Here is a 21,884-nt window from a genome sequence, read left to right as displayed (position 1 = left end):
CTCTCCCTCTCGGCCAGATCCTAGTGCAGCGACGCAGCCCTCCCCTCCCTATTTCTTCCACTCCCTCCCATCCTCTCCCTCCCAGATCTGGCCAGAGGGGGGAAGTAGGCGGCGGCGACAAAAGAGAGTGCGAAGGCACGGCCTTCTCCTCCCCTTCCTCTTCCTCTCAGATCCAACCGGAGGGGGGAGGCCGGCGGTGGCAACTGCACCAGTAGAGGGCAGCAGGGAGAAGGTAGGCAGTGGCGGAGCTGTGACGACAACTCCTTCATTGGCACCACACTGCGATGACAATGATTATGTTTCTGTTTGTTGTTTCCATGTTGATTGATGTTAACCTACAAGTCGGTGTTGTGAATTTGAATCCGGTGCTCTTGTGTTGATGTATGGATGTTTGTGATTGGAATTTGTTGGATGGATGAAAATTTTGTGAGAATTGTGATTTGTTATGGTAGCAAGGGGTGTGAAAGCGGGGGGGTCTGGTAGGGATTTTTTTTTTTTTTGCTCCGAGATTATTTTCGTGGGCATGCGGCTATAGCGACTGGGAAGATGGAGAGGCCGCCTGTGGCACTTGGTCCACCTACTAAAAGTTGATGATTTTCATAGTCCTTTAGGTATAGGCGGAAGATTTGGCCACTTACGGAAACATGTTTTGGTCCCCTGGAAAAACCACTTCTCAAGTTTTATATTTATATATAATATATAGGGGTGTGCTAAAACGCACCCTAGGTAGTAAATGTTTTACTACGAGTTATATGTTAGACTTAGTACAGGGATTTGTGATGGCTTCACTTAGTAAAAAATGCACACTGAAAGTGCAATCATCACAAATCCCTATATTAAGTCTAACGGTAAAATATTTACTGTCCAGTATTAGAGAACATATAACGCGTAGTAAATCATTTACTATGTGGGAAGTGCGTTTTAGTTATTACGCACCCAGGGTTCGTTATATTTTACACCTTTTAGTTTGTTAATTTCTCGCTTTATTAGAGGCTGGAGACCTTTGAAATTAGAGAGAGAAAATTTCCATGTGGATCTCTTGGATAGCAACACATCAAGGGCAATGTGCAGGGTGTCTGGATGACTATATCTTGTTGGAATTGCTAAATGGCATTTGACAAAAAAATCAAGTGGGTTTCTTACAGATTTTGAACCACCTAATTTGCTCGAAGATTTTTGTATGCCCAACTCCTCCTCGATCTAGTTCCGGGGACTAGCAGTGACCCAATGAGTTACGGTTCAGGGTTTTGGATTGGGGTGGCCGTGGGATGGGGGTAACAGCCAACATTGGCAAGCAGGGCAAAGCAGAGCGTGTGGTTATGAGGCAGCGGTCATGAGCAATGGGGAGCCGCTGGAGACGGGGAAGATGGTGGTGCAAGGGCACCTAGCTGCCGGCGGATAGAGGAGAACAAGAGGGGGGAGGGGGAAAGCCAGCCAGGATGGGCCTTACTGGTGAGGCTAGACAGTGGCGCATTGGGGCGGTGGTAGCGGAGGAGACAGGGTTGAGGCGTCGAGGTCGCTGGCGTTGGTGCGGGGCGGGTAGAGGGAAGAAGCGGAGGAGGGGGTTAGGGTTTTTGGGATGTGCTCAAATCTCAAAGGGATCTAACGATCTAAAAATCACAATATATTAGGAGGCTTCTATCAAATTGATAATAGATGGTCTCATTTCTTATTGCTAGCAACCCCGCTATAAGGTTCTGTAGGAGGACAAAGGCATTATTGTGGTCACATATACCATGCACACAATGTGCACATCGCAATATGTAAAAAATGGCTGTGCATTGATAAAAAAAAAGAAGATATTATATTCTCGGATTTAGGGATATTTGTGAGCATCAGGATTTGAAGAGAATCATACATTGCAATATATCCATGACTCTACCATTCCATAAGAAATGAATCCTCCTTGCTTACCATCTGTATTACTTAGAAACAATTTATAAACATAGATGTATTGAATATTCTAGCCGAAGTTACAAAATAAAAGGGCCCTGACAGATAGCTCTAGTCACTAGCTACCAGAAACTCAACTAGCCCTGACAGCCCAAACAGTCAGCAAAATGCATAATCACGTCAGGAAAATACATCCTGATATGGCACTGTTAGGAAAATTCCGTCAGAACTGACTTGTCGGAATTTTTTTAATTTTCCTGATGTCGTTACTTATTATAAAAAAATATCTTTTTGTCACCTAAAGAGCTTAAGAAATATATTCATGATATATGATGTGATGGTCGATTTAGCACATATATAAAAAATATCAAATATATAGGGTTTTTTAGATACAAATTAGTTATAGTAGTAATTTTGTTACGCATCTGACGACACTTCTTCCTTTTCATAAAAGAAGAAAATAATTCATTAGGTAATGTACTAGTGAAGGTATATATGCCAGGATTTAGCTTGCATAGGTACGTGTATGATATTTTACTCAATCTGTAAATCTCTATTTTACAATCAATATGCAACAAATAAATTAATCATTAGTATAATTTTACTGAACTTTATTTGAATTTATAATTTCATTTTAAGTGATGAAAATTTTGCATGAGTTAGTCACTCCAGCTGAATGTTGGGAAGTACAAAGCAAGCAGTTAAACATATCAATGAGTGTGTCTACATTTTAGGCGACTTAAATTTTAAATTATCTCTGCCACTTTTCTCATTCCTTAATAACAATCCAACAGTTCTCATCACTTCCTGTAAAGTTCCTCATTTCTTAGATATAAGGTTGGATGATAAATTATTCTAACTTAAATATGTAAACATAGAATAAACTTACAATTAGTAAAAGTTTACAACATTGCATGGAAATTATTCAAACTTGGATAGACAATAAAGCAAGTCTTTCTTTCGTTTCCATCCCATCCTCGTGTCAGAAAAAACCGCTTAGTTTCCACCCCATCCCACATCAAATAAAACGCTCAATAAACCGAAAGAAGAAATATGAGAGAGAAAATTGAACCATGTTTCCCATATTTAATTGCAACCCACGGGTATATGTGAGTCACGTAATAACAAAATTGAACTTAACTGAGCTAAAGTTATGCATTACATACAACTGAAATTTTAAGATTGACAGATACAATTCTATATGACTCAAAACTATACAAACTTTAATTTTTGGCGTGTCAAATCTAGCCAACAGCAACAAATAGTCACAATTTAGGTACATAGGCTATTGTTGGTTGATATATACATTGTATGGCCACTAATATGTCACGATGTAATGATAAACACGAGACAATAAAATATTGGTAAAGATGGGTGTTAGGGATGGGTCTGGATGGTTATTAATTGGATGTGACAATATTTCTTTCATATAGTTTTAAATTTAGGGCCTGTTTACATCACCTGGCAAGTTTTTTCACACTGTTACATCAAATGTTTGGACACATATATGAAGTATTAAATATAGAAAAAAAAACTAATTCTACATATTGCGTGTAAATTGCAAGACGAATCTTTTAAGCCTGATTGCTACATGATTTGATAATGTGGTGCTATAGTAAATATTTACTAATGACAGATTAATTAAGCTTAATAAATTCGTCTCACAATTTACAGGCGAAATATGCAATTTGTTTTGTTATTAGACTACGTTTAATACTTTAAATGTGTGTCCATATATCCGATATGGCACGGTAAAAATTTTGACCCCTAGATCAAAACACAGCCTTATAAAGTATAATACTAATTAAGGAGGAACGGTGTATATGTATATATATATATATATATATATATATATATATATATATATATATATATATATATATATATATATATATATATATATATATATATATATATATATATATCCCCAGAGCCCATACAATAAACTTCCATATGCAATTATGCATGAAAGTCAACTACTATGAGAGTTTTTCGTACAGGACACCCGTACGTCTCTTATTGCGGGTTGCGACACGGTATAGGTAGGAGGATCTTAGGCTGCATTCTTTGTCGTATTTGCTGATAATTTGAGTGACATAGAACGAGACAAGTGATGAGTATGTTTTCATTTAAATAACAATTATTGCAAACAGTTATTCAATTTTTAAAATAAAATATATATTGTTTAATAGGTCGGAAAATATACTTATGATAAACCAGAGAAGTTTAGTTGTAGCGGTACATTCGGAAAGAACCTTATGGCTGTGTTCGGTCCTGCTGGTTGGGACAAATCTCTTGCGCACGCAAAACAAAGTGGTTCATTAACACGTGATTAATTAAGTATTAGCTATTTTTTTAAAAAATAAAATAATATGAATTTTTAAAGCAACTTTCGTATAGAAAATTTTTGCAAAAAAAAACACAACGTTTAGCCATTTGAAAAGCGTGCGCGTGAAAAAGATAAAGATGAGTTGGGAAAGTTGGGGAAAGTGACATCGGTTACGTAAACTAAATGAGTTATAGGAAATTCATCTAACAGCTAGGATTTTAGTTATATGAAAGTTGTCAGCCAAGATCTTGGTAGTAAAATAAATCAAGAATCAAGAATATTTCAATTAACTTAAACATTACATGACATCCCATACAAATAAATGTGATAGAAAAAATTCAAAAATATTTAGTTGAATTATATAATCCAAGATATTAGGTTATGTTAGGCATCCCCATAATTGCAATTCTGACTAGTCGCGGATATATACGAATCTATAGTATGTACAACTGTATATTATCCTTTATAGTTCATCCCAATAGTTATTATCCTTTTTATTTTTTATTACACAAGATGTGCACATGCGCCACTATGAAGCACATCACACTCACAAACCTGCGAGTGCAGCCCTAACACATGCTGAGGGTAAATCAACTGGCTAGATTTTTTTTATGGTGGAATCAACTTCACCCGGCTTCAAATCTTAGATTTGATATGGTGCTCGTATTTACGGTAAATTATTCTTTAAGTGGCAGGCGACGTACTCATCGACAACGAGACGGCAATAGTGACTTCGTCAATCTAAAGATATACCGGTCTAGTCTTTCGAAGATACTTATAGAGGTAGAGTGTGTGTATGTTCATAAGATCCACTGGTGGTGAAACCATCTTTACTCCCGGTTGGGAACCCCCTTTAATCCTGGTTTTCCAACCGGGAGTAAAGATCCGGGACTAAAGATGGACGTCTTTAGTCCCGGTTATGCGGTTGTTACCACCAACCGGGACTAAAGAGAGGGGATCTTTAGTCCCGGTTGATGTTACCAACCGGGACTAAAGAGACAATAGCGGCAGTGCAGATGGTCCCTTTTTCTTTTTTCCTTTTTATTTTCTCCTGAATCAAGTAGGCAAATCCCCAAATCTAACCAACATCCCAAATTCACATCACCAAATCCACATCACAAATCATAAAGTTACTTATACACACAAATCAAATACATCACAATATCCTAAGAAATTACTCAAATACATCACAGATCCAAACAATGAATCACAAATTTGTAACTTCTTGGACAAATACATCTCAGTGAATCATCACAAATTAAAAATAAAAGAATGCCGCTGCCGCCGCCGGCCGCCGCCCGCCGCCCGCCGGGCGCGGCCCCGCCGCCCGCCACCCGCCGCCGCGCGCGGCCCCGCCGCCCGCCGCCGCCACACGCGGCCCCGCCGCCGGCCGGCCCGCCGGATGGGAAGGGGAGGCCGGCCAGGAAGGGGAGAGTAGGGGGAGGAGAGGAGGAAGTGGAGGAGTTGGAGAAGAGAGTTAGAGAGGATAGATCTGAGGAGAGGGGGTGAGATTCGATCTGTTAAGTTGTAACTGTGGAGGAGAGGATAAGGGATAGGGATTATATACTACGTGTTTAATTTTAGTCCCGGTTGGTACTACCAACCGAGACTAAAGATCATCTTGATCTTTAGTCCCGGTTGGTAGTACCAACCGTGACTAAAGTGGTGATCTTTAGTCCCGGTTATTGACACCAACCGGGACTAAAGATCCTCGGCCCCCTGACATACATCTGATAGGGGATGAACCCGGTTGGTGTTACCAACCGGGACTAAAGATCAAAATTTTTATAACCGGGACTAAAAACAATCTTTAATCCCGGTTCCTTTTGGATCCGGGACTATTGTGGATTTTGCCGGACTGACCAAAGATGGTTTCTCCACCAGTGGAGTGAGTGTGCATGCGTTGTGGGTGTTGTGTTTATACTGTACTGTTTGTGAAAAGTAAATACGCGAACACAAGTGGAAACTCCTATTCTCACTAAAATTTTATTAAAAACGCACTCGCATATACTTAATATTCGCGCTCATAAGATTTGAGTCCTCGTGGAGAGTCCTTGTGGATAGAGTAATAGACTTGTTCAGTTTCAAAGATAAAATAAAGGATTTGGATTTCTAAGGATGAATTCCTATGGATGTCATTTGGTTTGTACAAATGAGATATAGGAAAATTAGAGAATTTTTTTTCTTTCCTACTCCCTTTGTCTAAAACAAACTCAACCTAGGTGGGATGTGACCCCATTTGGTACAACGAATCTGAACCGTCCTTTATCCAGATTAGTTGTATTAGGAGGGGTTACATCCCCACCTAGTTTGAGTTTTTTTTTACTAAGGGAGTACAAATTATAGAGAGAACATAGAAAATTTTCCATCCAATCAAAACTTATGAAAAAATTCATATGAGTTAATGTATGCATTTATTCCTATTAATTTATTTTTCCTTTTCCTACAAACTAAAATTCCTCTAAAACCAACAAGCCCTTAAGACTCTAGCACCGCATACTAGTTCTTTCACATTATCATTTTTATTTAACAACTAAACTTTAAAGGTAATATGTACTAGATTTCTTAACGTTTTTATTCATAAGGCCATATTCGATTTGGAGGGGATTGGAGGGGTTTAACGGAGAATAATTCCACACCAGGTGTGGAATAAATTCCGTCCAATCTCTCCCTCTTGGGATTAACCGAATATGGCCTAATGGGTATTTGGTTGGGTTTTAATAGACCACACCGCTTTCTAACAATGCACAAATAGTAGAACCAATAATTCGATTGGGTAAATGAGAGACCGATAAGTCAGGGAAATTAATTGTGAGGAAATAAAAAAAAAAGACCAACCTAGCTAATTGATGAAACTGAAAAAGAATATATATAATCGATTTAAAAAGATGCTCCCTGTTGATGAAAATGACATGGTCGTTTAATACTCCAATATGGACTTGGAGAGGGGCGTACATGAAGGGACGACGACCCACTGGGTGGGAAAAAGACGGACATAATTGCCGATAATTTAGGAGCCTTCCTCTAACGTATTTCCGTGTACTAGTTTTCTCTTTAGACAAGCAAGCAATGGAAGAAAAAGAAACAAACAAAGAAAAGAAAGAAAGTGACATTTAATTAGAAAGGGAATATATATTTGAGGCTTGCCAACGACGCGGAGATGTCACCTTTTTAATTAAGATAATAGAAAATTTTATTGAACTCAGCCAATCACATTAAGATGGTTAAAAAACACTGAATATATTTCCGACATCTGTATAATTAGAATACACAGTCAAAAAAACACACCTAAAAGTTTATAAGATGAATAAGACGAATGGTCAAACATGTTTAAAAAAGTCAACGACGTCAAATATTTAGGGAAGGAGGGAGTATGTTATTTTCGTCCCATAAAAATAGAAATAGATACATTAGTCCTAGCAGATGTTGGGATGAGGTTGACAAAAGCCACCAAGAATGAACTGGAGATGAAAAGGAGAGAGATGGTGGTCTTTCTCATAGTCTAGATGATCCATGTTTAAATCGTTTATGATATGTTCTCTTAGTTTCAATGGTTTTTTTAAAACATGTCTACACAGCCTCAATAGTCTATAGTAGTCAAGGGAATTATTCAATATATAATCCTGTGAAAACAAATTGTACATTATTTTCTTTGTGCACATATACATATGAACGGTGTTAAGCACTACCTATAAGTACTTAACGCAGTTAGATCATTGTCTTTACTTAAAATATCACATATCTATATATGCTTATCTCTACTACCATAAAAGGGAGTTGTCCTCCGGTTTCCACCTATCCCACGTTCCAAAAATAATAATAAAAAAAACTGTTCCGTCTGCACCCTTTTCAAGTCCCAGAAAACCGAAAGAAAAAATTGGAAAAGAAAAAAAAAAGTCCCATAACCCGTTACAATGCGCCTCCACATCATAACTTAAAGAAAGAAAAAACAAAGAAAAAAATATTTTCTCCATATCCCGTTGTAACAATGCACAGGCATGTGACTAGCTAGTCATCCTAAATATCCCACCGGCATCACATCCTCCACCATATACAAAATCCTTTTCTCCGTGCAGTCAAAATCCATTTTTCCGTGCGGAGGTAGCACCCGTCTACACCCAGGGGTCTGAAAAAAATCAATATTTTCACGTGCGGCGGCCTAACCACATATGTTAAGTGGACTGCACGAGATAATCGACTATCCCATCTAGTCAACTTATACCGCCCGCATGCACAAAAAAATAAAATAAAATAAAAACCTAACCCTAACCCTAGAATCGCTCGCCGCCGCTCCCGTCGTCGTCGTCGTCGCCGTCGTCGTGCCGCCACATCACCCGGCCACACCCGGCCGCCGCCGCCGCAACCAGCTGCCAGCGCAACTCGTCGTCATCACGACGCCGCCACCGCTCCCCGCAGCTGCCGTCGAGCCCGCCCACCACTGCCACCGTCGTGCCGGACGCCACCGCCACCGGATCCGCACGGATCTGGGCGGGGGATGGCCACCGCCACCAGATCCGGGCGAGGGACAGCCGCCACCGCCGGATCCGGGCGTGGACCGGTTGCCGTCGCACCCGAGCCGCTCGCCGTTACGACCAACCGCTGCCGCCGCTCTCAAGCCCACCACTCCCGGCCGCCGCCACCATTGTGCCGGCAGCCACCGCCGCCGTATCCGTATGGATCCGGGTAGGGATGGCCACCGCCGCTAGATCCGGGCGGGGGATGGCCGCTGCCGCCGGATTGAGTGGGGGCCAATTGCCGTCGCCCCTCGCGGCCACTCCCGAGTCGCTCACCGCCGCCGTCTACCAAGCCGCTCGCCGTCGCGCCCGCCCGATCGTCGCCTCGTCTCCAGCCGCCGCATCGCCTCGCGCCCATTCCCGGCCGCCACCTCGTCGGCGGCGCCGCCGAGCCGGCCGCGTCCCGTGGAGAGGAGAGGAGAGGAGAAGATAAAGAGATGGAAAAAGAGATAGAGAGGAGGGAAGTGAGAGAGAGAGGGGAGTGAAAATAAAAAAGTAAAGGAAGGGAGAGGAGGTGTGAAAATTTTGAAGTGGGTGAGAGGGAGAGGTATTTTCGCGTGCGGTCTACTTAATATGCCCGCACGCAAAAATTGATTTTTCCGTACGTTTCTCTTAAGGAGCCGCACGGGATAATGGGGATCATCCATGCGGTCGGATTAAGACGCCCGCACGGGATAATGCATTTTCCCGTGTGGGCAGCAGCCCGGTGCCGGTCGACCGGTTTTTCCAGACAACACCACTTACGGTTCGTCTGGAATCTACCGGGGCCAGCGTCCAGGAAAATATTTTGTGTACCAGTGTACCTCCCTCTCAATACCACGTATTTCTTCTTCTACGAAGCTATATATTTGGCCACAAAATTAGAAGGGAAAAGAACTAGAAAATAGAAATGATGTCCAATAGGTATGCCAATTTTTTTTTGATCAAACCCAATCACCTTCACAACAAATATACGACACTGACCCGGTGACTTGACCGTTTAAAAAAGCCATTGTCACACCTACTTTCTTTCTCTTTCTGCATCTTACAAATGCTCTTGCCTCTTGTAAGGATGTAAATTAAACGCGGTTATAAACACATGGGTAACACGAGGTATACATATAAACTTGTACGCTATCTAGTTTTTTTTTTCGCCCCTCCCAGTGACACACTATATATACGAAGGAAAGGCCCGTCGTTGTCTAGCTACTAGTTGAGTTGTGCAGCCAAGTCAGCTGCACATGGGGAACAAGCGTGCAACAGCCAGTACACGCTACTACGTACTACATGTTATCAACTCTAACCCTCCGTTTATAAAATATATGACAATACAGACTTTTAAACACTGTTTTATTCAGAAATTTAGTGAAAGTATGAAAAATATAAGCCATATTTGGAGTAACTTTAATGATAAAATAAGTCGCACCAAAATTAATTATACTTACATATTTCTTTCGTCCCAAAATATAGCAATTTATGTTGGATTAGATATATCTTGTGTTAATATAGACAGTCCTAATTTAAAGACGGATTCAGCGTGGGTGCTACTCCGTTGAATAACCATTGAGAAAAAGGGGACAGGGAAGGAGGAAGAAGAGGGAGAGAATAAAGAGAAGTGGGGTCTTGAGGAGGAAGTCGGAGATAAGCCTTCCCCTCTAGTAGAATTGTGGATCTGCTGATCTTGGCCCAATCTAAATAGGTGGCTGCTTAAATTTGTATTGCTAGATGATATATTCAGTATTAAGTTTATATTCCCTCCGTCCTAGAATATTAGCATTTCTAACAATAAATTTGGGCATATATATGTTTAGATTTATAGCTGAAAGTTGTTATGTTTTACGATGGAGGTAGTATATTTTAGTATAGAGGCGGTAGTTTTCAAAGAGACGAAAGGTAAAACTTCATTTATAAAGGTGAACGGTCGTATTAAACACAGAGATAGTATAGTGGCACTGTCTAATTAAGTAAACCACCACCCACTCTCGTCGTACGTACGTGTCCTCGGCTATATATACCTCCTCCGTCTTTCTCGCCTTTCGCCACCACCACCACCAACTCGATCGATTCTTTCCACGGTTTCCATACTACACGAATGGATCGCCACGTCTTGCAGGGCGGCGGCGCCGCCGCCGTGCCGGTGCCGGATCAGTCCAGCTACGGCGGCGGCGGCGCCGGTGGTCATCAGGCGGATGTGGTCGTCGTCGACGGGGCGTTCCTGATGGAGCTGCTCGACGACACGCCGGCGGCGGCTGTGGCGGCGGAGCAGCAGCCGGAAGGCGACGACGCCGACGACCGGCTGAGCCGCGTCATGCGGTCCCTCGAGGCCGAGCTCGGCGGCGCCGGGGCTGCCCCGGCGCCGACGTCGGCGCCGCCGTTGGGGTCCTCCTCCGGCGACGGCGGCTCGCCGGCGAGCGGCGACGGCGGCAGGCTGGATCAGCTGGATGACGTGCTGTCGCTGTCCGACTTCGACGGTGGTGGCAGCAGCCGGCCGGGCTCGTGCTCGGCGCCGCCGTTCGAGTACTGGGCGCGGGCGGAGTTGCCGCCGGCGATGGGGCACGACATGGGCGGCGGCTGGTGCGTCGACGGCGACGGCGACGGCCTCGCCGCCGCCGTGGCAGGGTACGAGTTCGTCAGAGAGCCGTGCTACTACACTTACGGCTACGGTTACAACGAGAGCTCACATGTCGAGCAGCCGTACAGCCCACTTTGGGAATAATTGACAAATTAAATAAAATTTAGGAAAAGAGGCAAGAAAAAAAAAAGATATGCAATCATGGACTAAATGAGGGCAGATATATCTTCAGGGTTTCTTCGGATCGTAGGAACTTTAGAAGAAAATTGGAGGATCCAATTCCTACAGGATTTAAGTATTGTTCACTCAATTCGGTTTGGAGGAATTGGGCATGTGAAAATTGGAAGATTTTTTTTCCTTCACCTATGATTTCATAAGAATTTCATAGGAAACTGAACATTCACTGGGTCCTCTTTTTCATTTTCCTTTGCCAAGACAAATCCTCAATTACATTGATGAACTGTGCAATAATTTTTTACTCGCTACTAAACTTCAGAGGGGAAAAGATAAGAGAGAATGTTCAGTTGCCTTTTTATTATTTAGCCATTTTATATATCTTGCAACGATATTAGGACATGTCAAACATCAGGCTGTTTTTACAGGGAACATATCTTGGCATGAAAAGCAAAAGGGGGAAAATGGGGAGACCTAAAAAGAAGCTGCTAACTGTGCAAAAGGAGAGTGCATAGGACGTACCTGTTTCTGACTTTCCGCTCCTCTGAAATTTATGCATCTCAGATTTTACTTAATTTCAACCAAAACATGCTTATTGCTTGTCACTGATGAATGGCAGGCTGCCATCAACTACGTCTTCCAGAATTCTGCCTATCTTTCATGTGACGTTAATGTTCTTGCAAAACTTTGGTGTTAGCCCCTGTTCTACATGTAAGATTCGCCATGTTTCCTCTCAAAAAGAACAAAAAATATATCGCAAATGTTGGTCAACTTGTAGCTGTATCCCTACCAATTCTTAGCTTCCATTGTACAAGCTTAAGCAGGCAGATCAAACTAAGTTTTCAAGCATGCCATCTCAGCCTGAACAATGAACTCAGAATTTCCACAATTTGCAACCAAAATGGCAACCTCACTACACAGCTACAATCTTGTGCTTATGAAAACTTTAGCAGACACCAGCTTTCCAACAATCCAACGTGCACACAGCTTTTCTACCACATCTCTAGTGGTTTTCTCCACACATGAACAGATGTCTAGTGTTGTGTCAGCTATAATCTAATGCCAGCCAGGTCACAGGGATATCTTCCAAATCCATTACCTCTCACTCATTGGTATAACCGAAGACATGACAATGGAAGAAAAATCTACATTACGACTGAAGTACTGAACTATCATTGCAAACAGAGGATGAGAATGCACAATTTTGTTCTATCCAACAGGAGCCCAGCAAAGTGATTGCGTCAAAAGGGCATCTAAATTAAGCACTAACCGTTTAACCGTCCTTGAACAAGGATACGTTACAAGTGGGATTAATGCCGATCTTTACTAGAATATACCACCAGGTAGCTACATCGCTGATGCGCGGGCTTGACATGAAAATACCCATCGAATTGGAGTGCATTTCTGAGGGAGAGCTCGTCAGATCCACAATGACATTGCCGTAGTGGGGAGGCCAGTAGGCATCTTCACATCAGAACCTAGCACACAGAGAATGATGTTAGTTCCCGGAAAACATGGCTCACTGAACATCCTGCTAACAAACAAATAAAATCTATAAATAATGTTGAACATTGATACAATTTATGCCAGACCAAACATATGCAAGATCAAAAACTCAATAAGGATAGTCGTGATCCTGGATACTGCATAGTTGCACATGACAAACAAATGGATGGCATGAACAAAAAATGCTGAAACTCAGTCACAAAATGCCAGAACCATGCACATTATCAGCACTCCAGTCATGTGAGTTTTAGAACAATTTAATAACTTAGCAACAACGAATCAAAACAAAAAATTATAGCATAATCCTCGAAGTTACCTCTAATTGGCAGGTGGCATTGTAATGAATGCAGCATGCCAGCATGTGGTTTCAACTCATTTAAAATATAAAAACGTAATGGTTTTCATGACTGAAGTTTCATCACTTGTATTGAATGTATCAACATCTAAAATCCAATAAATTATTTCCTCTAATGAAGTGCATTTCAAAACATGACCAAACAAATACACCATTAGAAGTGGGACTCAGGAGTCGGGACCTCCGCTATTTACCATTGAAATATTTTGGTACACTTTAATACCATGAAAAGGTTGCTCTGTTCATATTTTTTACCATTATATGGTAGTCACCATCTGCCATATTCCTGTATTACTAGCCAAATACATGTGCAGTGCTACAGAACATAACAATATACGAGGGACAGCAGCAACATGTGGGATCTCTGGTGAGGGTGGCACCGAACCAAGCAGATCTGAACCAGTTTTTCTGGGTAGCTGGTCTTTTGGGGAAGTTGGCTTTTTCAGTTTTGTAGGGGATAACAGGAGGTTACGCACATAGCGCGGTGGAGTTTGGAGAGCCAACGGCCGAAAACTCATTTAGACCTTGTTCAGTTATTCCCCGTGAGGGAGGGGTTGGAGGGGATTGAGGGAGATTAATTCCACATCTCAATATGTATGGAATTATTCCCCTCCAAATCCCCCTCAATCCCCTTGTGGGTGGGACTAACCAAACAAGGCCTTAGAGTAATAGAGATTTTTGTTCTTTAGACCAATGTGCCCTGTGAAATACTACATAGCAAAAACATCTAGATGCATCTTGGTCTATCGATGATTGATTGACCTGCAATGGAGGCATGGATATAGTGCAGGTGGGCTAACTCATCTCTGACAGGAACTGGAGATAGAACCAGGTTGGTAAGGGACCTTGTCCCATGGAGCAGAATTTGCCCTCAATTTTTTGCTTCATTCTCTGTTCTAGACACCCGTTAAATCTTTCCATATGTGATGATCTAGCTGTATCAGAGAACTCTGAGCTGTCAAAGTGCCCCGGCTATGGTATTCCATGATGGCAACCTAGTCGTCTAAACATCGCCTCAAACTAATGCACCGCATTTGCTTGCTCACCTGCACAACACCCGCCTCACATGTGCAGGAGCCTTTGCCGGATAGAGCACTTGCTCCCCTGCTGTTTCATTCTGACCATCATCACATGGGGTCTTCTAACCCTGATTTCAAAAGGAAGGGGGTGATTTTGAGGAAAGGGGATGAAGCTCAGGCTAGAACCAAGAAAGGTGAGTGCGGAACGGTTGGGAGGCTCAAGCTGACAGAACTAGTAAAAACATTAACAGGTCAGCCATTTGAAGGTATTAAGTGTAACAGAACATTGATGGTATATGGAGCAACATCAATGAATTTTTCATGCTATAGAACCCTTTTTCACTTGAGTTTGACCACAGAAGTATGAGGAAGTCATGTATTGTGGATTTTTCTCATATTTAAATAAGTAGAACAAGTACATAACTACATATTACTAATGAAAGGAAATTTTGCTGCAGGGCACTCCAAAATTGTGGGATTTGCTACAAGACATTCCAAAATTGTGTTACTTGCTGATGGACTCTGCGAGCATCATTATATTATTTCCACCCAAGTGAAGAAAGATAAGGTTTGCAGAAAGTCTATTTTGCCCTTGGTACATGTATTCAGTGTTCTAAAAGTTTGGCCCTAGTCGCTAAGCGCTAGATAGCCGCACCGATTAGCCATTAGATGGCTCATTAGGCAGCTAACCATCCTTGGAGGTCCTTGTGCTGCTACTTGTTTGTTCTATTGTGTAACTTTTATGCAATATGCTTGCTAATTGCTTGGAATTCACTAGTCATGTTGGACCTAGCCAACACCCTGTCGACCGTCTAGTGCACAGCGCCTTCTTGAACAATGCATGTATAATCATCCTCTTTGGACCCAGATTGTGTAAAGAGAGAAAGCAAAAAAGAATTCAGGCTAAACAAGTTCGATGGAGAAAACAGAAGCAGTGAGGCCATTTTCGAAAGTTGCTCCCTGAATCAGTCAAATATGTTATTTTAACAGGATAAGTGTCCAGTATCAAATTACTACGAAATACAAACTTAAAGAGTGTCTTCTAGTTAATAAGTGAACCATGTTTTTTGATATCTTGTGGCAAGACCACAATTTTAGAATTTCCTTTAGCAAATTTTGCCTTACGGAAAACATCAAAGGATTCTAACTATTTCAGAACGCATGAGGTGCATATCTGCATGTTATTTTTCAAAAAAAAAAAAAAAAGGAAAGAAGAAGAAGAAGTTAACTACGCATCTAAGCTCATCACTCATGAATGCCCAAAAATATGAATGGCAATCTCCTCTATCAAATCAAGGTTGTGTGGATGCAAAACTGGCCCCAATAGTCAGTTCTGATTTGAAATACTAAGTTGACTAAGGTCCTTTATAGGAAGATAGCTTACTCCAAAAAAAAAAAAGCAAACAAGTATAAACAATCTCAGCATGAAATTTATGTATCAACTATCAACCATACATTGGCATTTTCTAACCAGACTCTATTGCTCTTTATCACACACAGGGTAACTTTGGGTTTTGCGCAAATTTAATAGGGTTGTATGAGGATGATAATGTTTTAGTACATAATACATGCATGTACCTTTATGAATCAACAAGATAAAAAGAAAAATGCACCATGTGTAAATCTAGCAAGGCAATAACTAATTACTAATATGATACTGGGACTGGTTCTACAAAAGATTTGATGCTCAAAGGCAATTTCCTTTTTTGTTTTAAGAAAAAAGGGGAAAAGTCTTGAACTGTGCTAGATTCAGTTTTTCACCTTGAACTACCTAGTACGAGGTAACCTCGGCATTCCAAATTAACCCCAGCCTCCTTCAAGACCATTACCTCCTTATTAGTCATCCTCGACTGTTAAAACAGGGAATACATCAAGTGGCATAACTAAATAAAAGGATGTCATAAATACCTCGTGGAATGAGTTAATGAGTTCGTTTCATTATTCAACCTAGAGAAAATTCCTTATTTTCCATCTCACGATGCACTTTCCATATTTTTCATTCATAATTTGTTATTCCCTTGTACACCACTAGTTCAACTTCTCTACCCTTTTGTGACATCCACATCACCAAGCCACAAGAGTACCACCCTTAGAGCTCAGAATTTTGTAAAAACAGCAAACTTTGCCCCCACAGTTCAAAGTTAGAGCTCGTCAACTGGTGGTTCAAGGCAGTGGTGGCAGATCTGGAGGATGGGTATGACTGGCAGCTCAAAGTTTTTTTTTACGAGAAACGGTAGGAGAGACTCCTACCGTTATAATATATTAAATATAGATATGTACAAAGTTACATAGCTAGGAAGTCAGCAGGCTCTTCTTTGTCAGTGGCAGCAGCCAATACATCAAAATCATGGGAGTAGAGGAAGACCAGGAGATGGCACACACAACCATCGGCAAGCTTGCCACACAAGCAGCCACCCCAATGGAGGCCCCTGGAAACCTGGAGGGCATCCAGCCATCCATGCAGAATTTGAAAAAGGAAATTAGATAGGGAGATCAGAAGGAGTATTAAACTAACTCATGAAGCCAGATCTATCCAGCATGGAGCAACTCAAATCGAATATCATCAAAGCTGTTGAACAAGAATGGGCGGTAGGCTAGTGGCTCATAGGAGGTATTCAGTGCAGCAGTAAGGACCCCACCAACTTAAGGAGCAAGTGCAGCAACAGCAATGAGGCTTCCACTGCCAGCAAAGTGGTCTTTTCACAACTCAGTTAACAGTGTATTGGTGTTAGATGGAGAGCAAGACATCGAAGGAACACGAAAGGCGTACGAGGAAATGGACAGCTTTGTGTGGAAATAAGAAAAGAGTGCAACTTTCAGTGGCAAATAAGGAAATTTTCTTTACCTCCTATCACTTTTACTCTTCATTCTAAGAAAACATCTCTCATAAAAATGTATGGACGCTTCAAATAATAGCTTAGATACAGTTCTAAATATCATGCAGTATGCACACTCTTAAATATGTAAAGAAATTCTTCCCAACTATACCAAAAACATATGTCTCCTAAGAGTATCAACAATTACATTCATCCCTAATACAACAGATTACTTAATCTTCTCAGTCCTAACCAACAAATTTATCCATATCACAAGAAATCAAGATGTTGGTTTGCATGATATCCACATACCTCTGAATGTCAGGAAAGTGAGAACTCATTCTTCTGTAGCTGGGGTTGTACCTTCCACTTTTTCTGTAGCTGGGGTTGTACCTTCCACTTCTTCTGTAGCTGGGGTTGAAACTTCCGCTTCTTCTGTAGCTGGGGTTGTAACTTCCGCTTCTTCTGTAGCTGCAATTGTAACTTCCACTTCTTTTGTAGATGGGGTTGTAACTTCCACTTCTTCTGTAGCTGGGGTTGTAACTTCCACTTCTTCTGTAGCTGCGGTTGTAATTTTCGCTTCTTCTGTAGCTGGGGTTGTAACTTCCACCTTTTCTGTAGCTGGGGTTGTAACTTCCACCTTTTCTGTAGCTGGAGTTGTAACTTCCACTCCTGTAGCTGCGGTTGTGACTTCCGCTACTTCTGTAGCTGGGGTTGTAACTTTTGCTTCTTCTGTAGCTGGGTTTGTAACTGTTGCTTTTCTTTTTTCCCTGAGAAGATTGATCTCCCGAATCAGTTCTTCTGTTCTGCACCATATAAAATGGATAGAACGTGCCCAGTCATCAAGCTTTGAAAACCATTCATGCTGGAAGTTTTCAATCATTTCATTTGCTATTGCAAGTTTCTGCTGCACCTCCTCCAACCGCTTCTTCTCCAACTCCTTGACACTAAGAACAAGGCCACCGCCACCAGCAACATCACAATAACGAGGCTTGTCACATGGGAACTTCTTCCTGTACTCATCAAAAGAGGCTCGGTTCTGTTTCAATGCCCTCCTATAACCAGTAACCAATTGTGCCATCACATTCAGATCATGCTCAAAGCGTCTAAGCTCTGCTTGCCACTTATTCTCTTGCTCAAACCTGGCTGAGTTCAACGATTGGATAATTTGTTCCTTCTCCTGGAGCATGTTGGCCAAATATTGCTTCTCCACCAGAACATCTTGAAGTTCTCTCTCTTTCTGTTCATAGAACATGCTAGCTTTGCTCATCAAGCTCTGAAAGGGTTCTGCAAAATGTGCATTGAAGACTGATGATCCAGGTGGTATACTACTATTGTTGCTGTTCCGCATTCTCTTATTTGGATTTCTCTGGTCAAACTGCTCATGGCCTGGCATAGGGTCATTGTACTCTTCAATTTCTCCAATGTGCCTCTTCCCATTATTCTCAAAGAAATATGAGCTCCCAGTCCCTAGGTCCAGTCCATTTTTATGAGCATCAGCCCCCATAGCCAAGAATTCTCCGGACGACAGGTCAGGCGCGTTCTCTGAAACATTGTATGTCGCAGGAATTGAGCTCATTGCCTGCAGAAGGTTTGTGGATGTCATCCCATGCAAAGATCCCATCTTTCCAGAGAATCCATCATCGTAGCTGACTTCATTCCTGATCTCATCATCACCTTTGTTCAAATTATCGAACTGAAGGTTTACAAAATCACTCCCGTGATCCTTCTCATCCCCCATTGTCCAATTCATATCTTCGCCCCTATACTGCCCAAATGCATCTTCCTCTGATTCCTCTGCCTCTTCATTGCCACTATCACCCTCACCCAGATTCTCCACATTTGCATCCTCTTCACCATCTGTACTGTCATAATCATTGGCGGAGCCGATGCCCAAGCTCAACCCTGTTGCATCATTCTCCTCATCCCCATCTGCCTCTTCTTCATCATCCTCAGGCACTGCCACAAACTCCTCATGTGTCATCACTACTGTTTCTGCCAATGAGCCTGCATCATTTTCTACCGCAGCCATTGCTGTATCGCCATCTCCCTCTGTCGCCACCTCCTCGTAATTAGGAAGCATCACCTCATGTGTAACAGAAACTTCTTCCACAGACACAAACCCCATCTCCGATTCACCAAAGCTCTTGCCTTTCGCATCCTCATCCACAGCCTCTGATTCATCCAAGTCCATATGATTTGCATCCACATCTTCTGCACGAGTTTCCTCCAATCCCTTACTCACCTTGTCCTCAACATGCGATTCCAATTCCTCCGCACTCGTCCCCCGTACATCCGCATCACCCGACACCAGCTCCTCCAAGCAATTGCTCCTCAAATCTGCACCCCCGGCCTCCGACTTTTCCAAGTTACTGTTCTTCGCATCAGCATCTGCATCCCCCGACTCCAACTCCTCCATGCTCTTGCTCTTCACATCCGTATCATCCTCCCCGTCCTCCTCATCCATGTCGGACACCTCCAAGACAACCTCTCCTCCTCTCTCTCCCTCCTCCGTGCGCTCGAACAGCTCCGGCTTTTGCGCCCAGATGAGCCTCTGCAGATACGCCCCGTAGTAGCACAGCCCATCGTCCCTCTTGGGCAAATCCTGCATCTCCTTCTCGACGAGGCCCCAGATCAGGCCCGCCCAGTCAACCCTATGCGCCGACCCGTCCCTCACCGCCTGCTCCGCGGCGGCCACCTCGGGGGGTAGTATGCACATGTCGTCGCCCTGGAACGGCGGCAGGACGTAGGCCTGCAAGAGCTCCATGGCGGCGGCGGCGACCGCGGCGGGGTCCGCATCCTCGGGCGGCGGTGGGGCCGCGGCGGGGGACGGCTTGCAGGGGAGGCAGAGCGCGTCGGCGAAGTGCTTCCGCGTGACGGCGACGCGGACGCCGCGGACGAAGCTGCGGCGCTGGGGCGGGTCGTAGTAGGCGACGAGGTGGGCGACGAGGTCGGGGCGGAGGGGCTCGGAGGCGGAGGAGGAGAAGGCGGGGCCGAGGCGGGCGAAGCCGAGGAGGCCGAGGGCACGGAGCGCCGCCTCCTCGGGGGACCCCTCGGGCGCGAGGGCGCGCGGCGGCGGCGGGGGCAGCGGGTGGAGGCGGAGGCGGGCGCGGAGGTGGGCCAGGCGCTGCTCGGCGGCGGCGCGCAGCTTCAGGGTGAGGGGCCGCTTGAGCTTGCCGCCGCCGCCGGCGGGGGCCTTCCGCGGCGGCATGTCGGGATCGGAGTTGGCGGCGGCGGCGGAGGGTTGGAGTGGGGGTTGGGGATCGGCGGAGGAGTCGGGCATGGCGGGTGGGGGATTTTGGGGGGTGGTGAGAACGGAAACGCTGCTCTCTCCTGCCTGGGTTTGCGTTCCGTTCGGGCATTGAATGAGGGGAGATTTGGGAAAGATTTTAGGAAAGGTGAAGGGGTTTTTGGTGAAATTTTTGGGTTTCATTTATTTTGTAATTTTTGCTAATAATCAACGAGTGAAGACAAATTTGGTTATACATATTAAATCCTCGAATGGAAGATTATTAGCAATAAATCATATAACAACTTGAAACGAAATTATGGTTACTAAGTTTGAAATGAATAGGTTTACTTTTTATTTATTATTAATAAGTTTATTGCGACTTTTTAGTGATTTTAGTTTGGAATTCATGTTGAAGACTTTGAGTAACAACTAATGTCTACGGATTTTAACTTTACGTTAGAGAAAAACTATATAACGAGACCCCGTCGCACAGGATTGAGTCTTAAACCGTGGCCTGGCACCAACAGCTCTATGGCCTTCAGGGCCGCCTCTGTTTCCACTCTCTCATGGAGTATATACCTAAGTGTGTCTGGTACATATACCGCAATCGGGTCATGCATAGTGGGGTCCATGCACTTAGTGAATGTGTGCATGCATGCACGATGGCCCAAGACATAGTAGAGTCCTCCTGTATGACTGCATGGTAGAACTAGACTTTCATGGATCCGCATGTGCAGGTGGTAGCCGGTGCACCAGTGCATGCATCATCACAAGTACAAGTATATATAACTATATTGATACCTGAGAAGTATCACCATCGATAGTTACATGTATCATCATTTTTATTTAAGCAGGTATCATCATAAGTGCCTACAAGTATCATCACCTCAGCTTAGGAGGTATCACCACTAGCAACTACATTGCTATTTGCGATACCATCACAAAAACTCTAGTGATACCTGGTACCTATATGGTATCAGATAAGACCTGGTACGATGGTACCTATGAATCAGATTGGTACCAATAGGTATCGGACTCGATAGTCTACTATTGATAAGTATCAGACCTGATACACATATCTATTAGATTTGGTACCATTAAAGTATGTGACTTGGTACCCATATAATATTAGATGAGATTTGATACATGGATATCAGCCCTGGTACCAATGGTATTGGATCTGGTAGTCTGGCACCGATGGGTATCAAATGTAGTGCCTATATGGTATCATAAGATTTAGTACTATAGTATCATAAGATCTGGTACTTTTGAGTATTAGTCCTGGTACCGTCGTATACTCGTAGCATTCCCATCTATCCGTATCATCACCAACCTCTTCGAAACTTTTTATAGGCTCTTGTACATATGTGTTTTTCTCCCTTCATACAACGCTAGGCAGCTAGCTAGCATTGGTGTGGAGCAGCACAACTTTCCACGTGGCAGAGTAGAGAAAGATGAATCGGATGGTTTCACATGGCAGAGCAAGAGGGATGAA

General features: G+C 43.1%; 2 protein-coding genes across 3 annotated transcripts; one reads left to right on the top strand and one right to left on the bottom strand.

The window, feature by feature from the left end:
* The first annotated feature begins 10,661 nt into the window (after positions 1-10,661).
* LOC4341221 (uncharacterized) lies at positions 10,662-11,765 on the top strand. Its single transcript, XM_015787914.3, has one exon. It carries the CDS (start codon positions 10,808-10,810, stop codon positions 11,429-11,431), a length of 624 nt encoding a protein of 207 aa, XP_015643400.1. The 5' UTR covers positions 10,662-10,807; the 3' UTR covers positions 11,432-11,765.
* A 767-nt stretch (positions 11,766-12,532) lies between these two features.
* LOC4341220 (uncharacterized) lies at positions 12,533-20,524 on the bottom strand. 2 transcript variants are annotated; one of them, XR_003242849.2, is made up of 3 exons: positions 17,470-20,524; positions 16,103-16,191; positions 12,533-12,939 (listed from the first exon to the last, which is right to left on the bottom strand). XR_003242849.2 is itself a non-coding variant. In XM_015787913.3 (2 exons), exon 1 carries the CDS (start codon positions 20,438-20,440, stop codon positions 17,495-17,497), a length of 2,946 nt encoding a protein of 981 aa, XP_015643399.1. In that variant the 5' UTR covers positions 20,441-20,524; the 3' UTR covers positions 12,533-12,939; positions 17,470-17,494. The 2 variants fall into 2 exon arrangements, 1 of the variants encoding a protein (XP_015643399.1); XM_015787913.3 differs by lacking the exon at positions 16,103-16,191.
* Between the last annotated feature and the right edge of the window lie 1,360 nt (positions 20,525-21,884).

Source organism: Oryza sativa, chromosome 6 (assembly GCF_034140825.1).
Source record: "Oryza sativa Japonica Group chromosome 6, ASM3414082v1".
NCBI lineage: Eukaryota > Viridiplantae > Streptophyta > Magnoliopsida > Poales > Poaceae > Oryza > Oryza sativa.
Note: the sequence above shows the minus strand (reverse complement) of the source record. Positions and strands in the feature narration are given on the sequence as shown.

Coding starts and splice junctions, on each gene's coding strand:
- LOC4341221 (XM_015787914.3), top strand. CDS start 10,808: ATGGATCGCCACGTCTTGCAGGGCGGCGGCGCCGCCGCCGTGCCGGTG.
- LOC4341220 (XM_015787913.3), bottom strand. CDS start 20,440: ATGCCCGACTCCTCCGCCGATCCCCAACCCCCACTCCAACCCTCCGCC.